At 40.5% G+C, this 9,108-nt stretch overlaps 1 protein-coding gene across 1 annotated transcript; it reads left to right on the top strand.

Annotated features, from left to right (window-relative positions):
- The first annotated feature begins 5,187 nt into the window (after positions 1-5,187).
- Positions 5,188-6,677, top strand: LOC131308086 (uncharacterized). Its single transcript, XM_058334909.1, has 2 exons — positions 5,188-5,423; positions 6,201-6,677. Exon 2 carries the CDS (start codon positions 6,204-6,206, stop codon positions 6,624-6,626), a length of 423 nt encoding a protein of 140 aa, XP_058190892.1. The 5' UTR covers positions 5,188-5,423; positions 6,201-6,203; the 3' UTR covers positions 6,627-6,677.
- The last annotated feature ends 2,431 nt before the right edge of the window (positions 6,678-9,108 follow it).

The raw sequence follows: 9,108 nt of genomic DNA, 5'->3' as shown, positions 1-9,108 counted from the left end.
GAGCCTATTACCCAATGGATAATAACATCCCTAACGGTTATTATCTAAAGGATAATAAGGTACGGGTACTTTAAATACTAAACTAAGTTTTTGGAAAAGACTACATGTCCTTTTTTGGAAATACACATGTGATATATATATATGTACTTACCAAATAAAATAAAGAAAAGGCTTTTGTCCAATGGGTAAAGATTACCCTAATGGTTATTATCCAATGGTCCATAGTTACTTGAGTACTTTTATTAGTAAATTAATCGAAAAGTACTTTTCAAAATAATTATAAATGTCAATCATAGTACTTTGTTTAAATCTTTCAAAATCCCTTTTAATATAAAGAAATGGGTTTCTTTTATCCAATGGATAATAATTCCCCTAACATTTATCGTCCAATGGATAAAGAATAAAACTAAAACAATAAAAGAAAACAATTAAATCCTTTCTAGTCTAGGGTTCAAAAGGTTCAAAAGGTTCAAGATGGGCAAAATTGTAACGCCCCTCAATTTTGGTCAATAAAAATTTCGTTAAAAATTTGAATTTTATTTGAATTACTTATTTTCTCTTGAATGGCTATATGACTTCTTGTTTATTTTCGTCGTAATTAGATTTTGGTCGTTAGTTAACTCTCGACTAGAAACCCTACGTGACCAATTTAGTTAGTTTCCAACCGACTCGTTGGAAGAACCGAACAACCAACTCACCTAGTTACTAGATGAACCTTTTGAAACTTTTGAACCTTTTGCCTTTACCCATTGGTCCATAGTTGCTAGGGTAATCTTTGTCCATTGGACAATAAGCCTCCTATTAAAATATTTTTGGTAAGTACAAGGATATAGTATTTTAATGGGTTTATAAACACATGTGCAAAGTACATTTATTCTTTGTTTATTGGGGATTCTCCCACCCCTCCATTATCCATTGGATAATAACCACAAGGGTAATTTTTGTCCATTAGATAATAAATTTTTTATTATAAAAGTACATGTAGTCTTTCAAAAATCATATTTTAAAATAAAAGGTACTTGTACTCCTTTTATCCTTTGGTTATTAACCGCAAGGGAAACTATTATCCATTGGGTAATAACCGTTACGGAAGTTAGTGACCCTTGGATAATAGAGTCTTTTGACCAAATAAAGTACCGATGTGACTAGGGAACCTTCCAATAAAGTTGATTTGACTAGTCAACCTTTTCAACACTAGAAAATTACTTATTAATTTCCTTTTATTAATTTGGTTTTATTCTTTGTCCTTTGGACGATAAATGTTAGGGGAACTATTATCCATTGGATAATAGAAACCCAATTCTTTATATTAAAAGGATTTTTGAAAGATTTGACAAGTACTTTGATCTTTTAAAGAAATGACATTTATAATTATTTTGAAAAGTACTTTTGATTATTTTTTTCTAATAAAAGTACCCAAGTAACCTTGGACCATTGGACAATAACCGTTAGGGTAATCTTTACCCATTGGACAAAAGCCTTTCCTTTATTTTATTTGGTAAGTACATATATATATATATAAACATGTGTAATAATAAAAAGGACATGTAGTCTTTTTCAAAGACTTAGTTTAATATTTAAAGTACTCGTACCTTATTATCCTTTGGTTATTAACCGTTAGGGATTTTATTATCCATTGGGTAATAGCCTTATTCTTTCAACCAAGTACATGGGTTTAATAAACTAGTCTTTTTCAAAAACCCCATGGGATGAGGTACCAATATTTTTATTGTGCTAGTACTTGGTAGTCTTTAAAACCTAGGATTCCTAAGTACTCTTTTATTATTTTATCTTAGGGTTTTTGTACCCAATTGGATTAATTTATTGGGGAGTTGATCTTCCTAGAGTACACTAGTTTATTTATTTAAAGGGGCATGTGTCTGATTGGATTTCTTTAATGGGTATTTGATTTTGGAAATCTTGTACTTTGTACCTTTCTTATTCTTTCTTGCATTTGTATATATATATACATGTATGTGTGTGTACTTGAGAGAGAGAGAGAGAGAGAGAGAGAGAAGAAGATGGGATTGTACTTTCATGATCCTTCCTTGATCTTTCTTCATCCTTGGTGAATCTTTCTCCTAGCCAAACTTAACTCCCCATTTGTACCTCCATGCTTTGTTTAGTACCCAAATCTTGTACCATTGTCTCCTATCCTTGCAACAAATCTCCCATAGTCCAATCCAAGGACTAACCTAGCCTTGCAAGCTACCTATATAGGCCTAAGTCTTTTTATGCCTAATGACAACCTATGATGGACCATTATGACATAATCCTAGCCTTTATTAGCCTTAGACCTTGAGTACAAGCTAAACCTAGATTATAATTACCTAGATTCACCTAAAAAGCCTAAGATCTTAGTTGATTACATAGCCTTACACCTAGGATTTGGATTGGACAAGCTATGACTTGGTTGAAAGATGATTTGATGACTTAATGGAGCAAATCCATGGAGGATTTAGAGAGAGAGAGGGCCGGCCATAGAGAGAGGGGAAGAGCCAAGAATTTTGCCTATAAATAGCACCCCATGTTTGCCATTCAACTCACACCTTCACCTAGCAACTTCTCTCTCTAGAAAAATCTTGTTCCTTCTTTGTTCTTTCTTTTGTTCTTCATGTTCTTGAGTAGTTCTTGAGTTCTTCAAGAAACTCAACCTAGGCCGCCACTAAACTGCCACTCGACCACCCTTCGATCCATAAAGTAGAGTAGTGTTAGTCAAGAAGAAGTTTCGAGAGAAACCTTTCTCTTTCGAAGCTTCCGAAGGCATACCATAGGAAGTTACTCCGTCCGACCACCGACGTACTTTCCGTAGCCGACTAACCTTCCGTAGCCGACTACCGCCAAGAAGTAAGGTAGAGTCCCGTGTCCACTAACTCAACGTATAAGTAAGGAAATCCTTACTTACTTCCTAATTACTTACTTACGTTGTCGTTTTGAATTACTAAGATAGAATTTATCGTTTGTTTATAAGTATTTGTATTTTGATCTTTAAGATGATTAATGCATATATGAATTGCTTGTATTACTTGTGGTGTGATTAAGCATAAGTGATTTCACTCCAAAGACGTCCGTACATGTGGCGTTGTGCTTTGAATAAAGCATAAGTGATACACTCCAAAGGCGTCCGTACATGTGGCGTTATGCTATAAGTAGTAATTGAGCGTGATGAGTAATGTAGAATTGGATGATCTTGTTAGGATGATTCTTGCTTACGTTTGTCCTACCGCGGAGTCTTTGCATGTAACGAGACATGAGAATCGAGAAAGTAGAAATATGACACCTAGGGTGTGAGTAATGAAAGCAAATGTTTTTTCGAGGAAGGAAATATTTTGAAACAACATAATGACCGATTTCGGGTGGCATTATGTGAGTTGTGTGTGTGCGTGTGTAAAAGACGTGTTTTGAAAAGGTTTTTTTTTTTTTTTTTCAAAAACCGCAATGTGGTTGGACGTGGTAGCCCATTGTGTGGTGTGTGTTGAAAAACCCAATGAGAACCCGGAGCGGCGGAATCATTGTGGGGATACTCGGGAACCCGGAGCGGCGGAACCGAGGTTTTTAGATTTCGAAAACCCCAATTGGGAACCCGGAGCGGCGGAACCATTGTGGGATACTCGGGAACCCGGAGCGGCGGAACCATGGTGAGGTATAGCTTGGTTATCCGCGGTACGGAGCCAATGCGAATGTTTTTGTGTGCCAATGGGAAGCCGGCGGCGGAACCATTGTGAGGATACTTGGGAACCCGGCGCGGCGGAACCAAGGTTGGGTGTGTAGCTTGGTTATCCGCGGTACGGAGCCAATGCAAATGATTTTAAAAAGGGTTGGGTGTGTAGCTTGGTTATCCGCGGTACGGAGCCAATGCAAATGTTTTGTGTTAAACAAATGGTTTTTGAAAGATTGTTTTGTAAATGAAAATGTTGACACAGTCTACGATGAGTCGCGTAGGAGAAACACGAAACTCTTGGACACCAATGATAGTTGATTAACGAATGTGGATGTGTCATTGTTAGCTGCGTATATATGTATCATGTGGAAATCGATGTGTCATTTCCTGTTGCTTATAAGTTATGGGTTAGCGGGTATGGGATTGTCCTGCTGAGCTTTTGTAGCTCACAGTGTTGCCTTTTGGTGACCCTGACATACTATATCGGTGGTGACGCTGGTATAATGTATCAGATTTTGTAGATAATCAGGGTAAGCAGATCACCGTGGAGGCTTTTGGAGCTGAGGAACTGGCAAGAATGGAGGAGCTGAGGAGCTGTAGTTAGGAACCCTAGAATCTCCCTCCATTTATGTAAATATTGAACTCTTGTGGGAGTTTTATTGTAATAAGAGCCAGACTCTATTTTGAGGTTTTCAATGAAATTGTCTTTTTAACGTACCCAAAATTCGGGGCGTTACAAAAATGGTCCATCTACGGTTAGGGATAAGTAACTAGGTGACTTCCTAGTTTGGTTACTCCTTCAAGCCGGTTAGAAGCTAACTAGGCTTGCTAAGTAGGGCATATAAGTCAAGAAACGATCCTTGAGGGTCCAAAGTGCGATTAGGGTTTCTAGACGAGGATTATGATAATAAGGCGTTCGATTGCTTAAATACAAGGCGTTCGATTGCTTAAATACAACAACAAGGAATCAAATAAGAAAATCAACGAGCAATTAAGAGAAATTAAGAAATTTCAAATAACAACGAGATATTTATTGAACGAAAAATCGGAGTTGTTACAATCCTTGTGATAACTTCAATGCTGACTCGTAGCTCGTTTTGCATCTTTATCCCTTTCCAACCTCGGAGGCCACTTGAAATATGGGCGGTTCTTTATTCGATAAAGAATCTGGTAGATTGGTTCTTCCCAAACCATAGTTATTGAGAAGAAAGACTTGGCGTCCGGGGCATGCTTCTCTCTGTACGGCTATTTCTTAGCCTGCCCATATTCCTTCCTCTCCCTGTAAGTTTTGGGCTCGGGTTTTTCCTACTTGGCTGGCCCTTTGGCCTGCTCGGCAACCACCTTGCCGTCTTCTTGCAATATGTCATGTAGCGACCCGGATAATTATTTCATGGAAAATACGTCAATATTACGTGTGACATTGGGGGTAATGTGTGATTTGTTTGGGGTTGGGGCCAATGTGTAAGAGAGGGAAAATATGTATATATGTATAGGGGTGGGGTGGAAATCTAAACAAAAACAAAAAAAAAATCAAAACATCTCTCGCCCTCTCTCTCACGTCTCCCTCTCTCTCTTTACCCCTCTTCTCCAAACTTCATCTCCCACAATTCCTCCACAAAACCCACATCAAAAACCTTCAATCCTTGCTCCTCCAAGCTTTAATTTCGTGGGTCTAGCTCGGTGGGAGTTGGTTCGCCTCGGTTTCGGAGTATTTCAAGATCTAGGGCTCGATTGGCTCGGGGGAAGTTCATACGACCTTGAGGTAGGGATTTCTTACGCTTGTTATGTGTTTATACGTTGATTTTGTTGACAAATCGTGCTTAAAATCGTTGTTTGAAGCTATCACTGTCATTTCCGAAAATCTGCAGAACAGGGTCTTCGGGTTTGGGGGTTTTACGCCTTCTTAAGCTCAGAATTGAATTTTTGTTCCTTCATATGAAATAGAGTAGACTTAAAGCCCGTTCTAATGCCGCTAGAATCACTCAAAACCGTTGAGAATTGAATTAATGGTGGATTTTAGAAATCAGGTCACAAATCTGTCACGTTTTTACTCGACAGATTCGTGTTGCTTCAGTAAATGCTTGTTTAGCCAGATTTTGAGTGCGAATCTGACTAGGGTTCTTTTGTATCTTTTGTACTTCGTTCAATTGCGCAACTATCGGGACTGAAATCACTCAAAAGTATTAAGAATTTGATTTATAGTGATTTTTAGAAGATTGTCCTGCAAATTTGAAAATCTGGGCAGCTTATAGAGCTGCGTTCTTTTCATCGCTGGTCATGGTTAAACGACGCTATTGGTTATGGATCCTTATGGGTTTTAAAGATTGGTAAGTTGGTGATATTTTGGCGTTGGAATCATTGAAAGATATTGAGTATGCAATTTTTATGATGTTGTATAATCGTTTTGACTCGATAATGGGTGTGAGATTGATTATGGATGGATTGTGCATAATGAAGGATGTTTATGGAACTATGATTCGAGTGTTATGGCTACGTGTGATATCGAATTTTGTATGCATCATGGTGTGGCATGTCATAGCATATGGACAATAGATGGAGTCGTATCCAACTTCGGATGTCGACGAAGGTTACGGGGCCTAACACAGCCCGGAAGGTGGAGTCGCATCCATTTCGTGGGATGTCGATGAGGGTTACGGGGCCCAACACCGCCCGGAATTCACGTCAATATGGACGGAGCCCGGTTCACCTTCTTGGTGGGACCTTGGCGAGGGTTACGGGACCCAACACCGCCCGGAATTCACGTCAATATGGACGGAGCCCGGTTCACCTTCTTGGTGGGACCTTGGCGAGGGTTACGGGACCCAACACCGCCCGGAATTCACGTCAATATGGACGGAGCCCGGTTCACCTTCTTGGTGGGACCTTGGCGAGGGTTACGGGGCCCAACATTGCCCGGTGCATTGCTTTGCATCACATATCACGCATTGTTGATTGGTTGGGCTAGACGTATGATCTGTGTTGCTTGGGAAATGGAAAGAGAGATAAAGTTGTTAATTTAATGTTTGGTTTGTCATTCGACTTTGAATCGTATCTTGGATTACTATCCTTCTTCATTGAGCCTCTTGTTCGGTAATTGAATATAACATGTTTTCATGTTTTTCATTTCAAGATTTCTCTACGAGCTAGTGAGCTCACCCTTCCTTAACATTTTCAGGTACAAATCAAGGCAACTAGTTCTTGTTGCATGGAGTGTATGCCTGCAAAGAAAAGGCATCTTTTGTGAACTTATTGGACGGTTATTTATACATCTACACTTATAGTCTTTTGGAAATTGGGTAGATGGCTCTGTAACCGTATTTTGACGTTTACTTTTGACATTGGAAGAATGTAATTAACTTTGTTATTTCCACCCGTTAACCTTGACACTTGAACTTTCTCCAACTTATGCTAAACTCAAAGGATCTTTTTGGTAATATTACTATTATTTATTTTTTGTTAATTAGTATCTTTTTTTGAAGATATGTTCAAAAAGCAGGGCGTGACATGTCATCCTCATTTCTGGCATGCTGCTTAATCCGTTCCATTAATTTTGCTAGTGTTCCCACTGGGCTCATGTTTAGTGACTTGTGTAGCTTCCCCCGAATAGGAAGCCTAGTCTTGAACGTGGCTATTGCGTATTCCTCATTGCAACTTTCAATCTCGTTGAAAGTTTTCCAGTACTTCTTCGCATAGTCCCAAATCGGCTCGTTCTTCTCTTGTTTCATAACGGAGAGGCTCTCAAACATCTTCGGCGCTTTCCTGCTCGTCAGGAACTGAACAGTGAATTCGTCGGCCAATTGCCCCCATCCTCGTATGGAGCGCGGGCCTAGCTTATGGAACCATGATAGAGCCACCTTTCCCAAACTCGATGGGAACATCTTGCACATGATTGCATCATCTCCGCTATGCATGAACATTGCCTATTGGTAATGCTGTATGTGCGCCACGGGATCTGCATTTGTTTCATAAAGGATGAACGCACCATGCTTCACCCTGCTCAGCAACCTTGCCTCTTGCAATCTCTTTGCAAAGGGGGAGGATGCTATATTACTGAGGGCCTTCCGTGCTACTTCTCGTGCAGACATGGTCCCCTCCTCACGTTCCTTCGTTTGTTTGGGAGCACACCTTTCCCAATCAAAATCAGGTCTCTCGTACCTATCCTTGTGATGTTTTCTGGTCCCCTCCTCCTTGGTGGTGGGACTTCGACTTTTGCTCCTCCGTTTTCATCAAGAAGCCCTTTTCCTTCTCGGAGTGGGGCTTCTGCTCCTCCTTCTTTGTGAAGGAGCCCTCTTGTGTACTACCAGAGCCAGCCTGTCTCCCTTGGAATTCCTTTGTGAAAGTCCAGAATCCTCTGGATGTTCTTGCATCCATTGTAACTCTTCAATCTCGTACTCTAGTCTCTTAATCAGACGAGCATACTCCTTAATCTCCTGTCTCTTCTTGTCTAGGATATCTTCGTTGTTGTGCACACTCCTTGAGTGTGAAACCGACTCTCTCCAACGATGGGACTTACTCCTTCTCGTGGATTCCGTGGCTGTCCTGCCTATTCTTGGAGTCATCATGGACAGTCAAGGGGTGGCCCTTGCTCGTGGTCCTCTTGGTATGCCCGCCATTGGGCTTCCTCGGAGCCTCTGGTGGGGATTTATCTCCTCCCCCACCTAGCTGGCTCTTTGGATCAAGCGGAGTTTTTGGATCTCCTTCCATCGTGGTCATTTTTCAAAGGGAACTCTTTCGTTTCCCACAGACGGCGCCAATTGTAAGTGGAGAAAAATGAAAGAAGCTTTGAACAGCACCAGTTTGTAATAGCTACTTGTGTCCCCTCGCCGGATCCCTAACACGTCGTCGGAACCCTAATCTGCAAAACAAACAAGAGATGAGCGCACCTTTGCCTCTCATGGCAAAGGCCCGTCGATGCCTAAGTTAGTATTATGTACTAGCTGAATAACCCTAATTATCAGTAGGAGTGTATGAGAATGCAACGTATTGCGTACCTTTTGCCTTTAGGTTTACCTCGTATTTATAGATTCACAGATGCTTACTGCCTAAGTATCATTGTTGCCCTTGGTTTCCTACCTTGTATACGAAACCCATAATATCTTGGATTCTCGTTCCCTTATCAATCCATTACCTTAGTCCTTTTAGGACTCCTTTCCATAGTTGGTCGAACAACCCATTTCCGTTGGGTATCTTCCGCAGATCTTTTTTTTCTCGGGATCTTATTCCTTCATGGAACACTAATGTTCTAGAACCTTCTAGAGCATTCCTTGCATCTGAGGTTGCCTTCCCCATAATTCCCCTCACGTTTGGCCCTCTAGTTGCCTAATAGACAACTTTGGACCAATGACTTCACATGTCACTGGTCCTTTTATCACTCTCTTGGTCCAATAACTTCTCATGTTTACTAGGCCTTGACCCCGTACAGACTTCCTGGACCAGTGACCCCCATG

This window comes from Rhododendron vialii, chromosome 11a (genome assembly GCF_030253575.1).
Source record: "Rhododendron vialii isolate Sample 1 chromosome 11a, ASM3025357v1".
Taxonomy (NCBI): Eukaryota; Viridiplantae; Streptophyta; class Magnoliopsida; order Ericales; family Ericaceae; genus Rhododendron; species Rhododendron vialii.
This window is presented reverse-complemented; position numbering and strand designations above follow the sequence as displayed.

Bases quoted from the DNA above. Each gene is read 5' to 3' on its own strand.
- LOC131308086 (XM_058334909.1), top strand. From the start codon at position 6,204: ATGGACAATAGATGGAGTCGTATCCAACTTCGGATGTCGACGAAGGTT.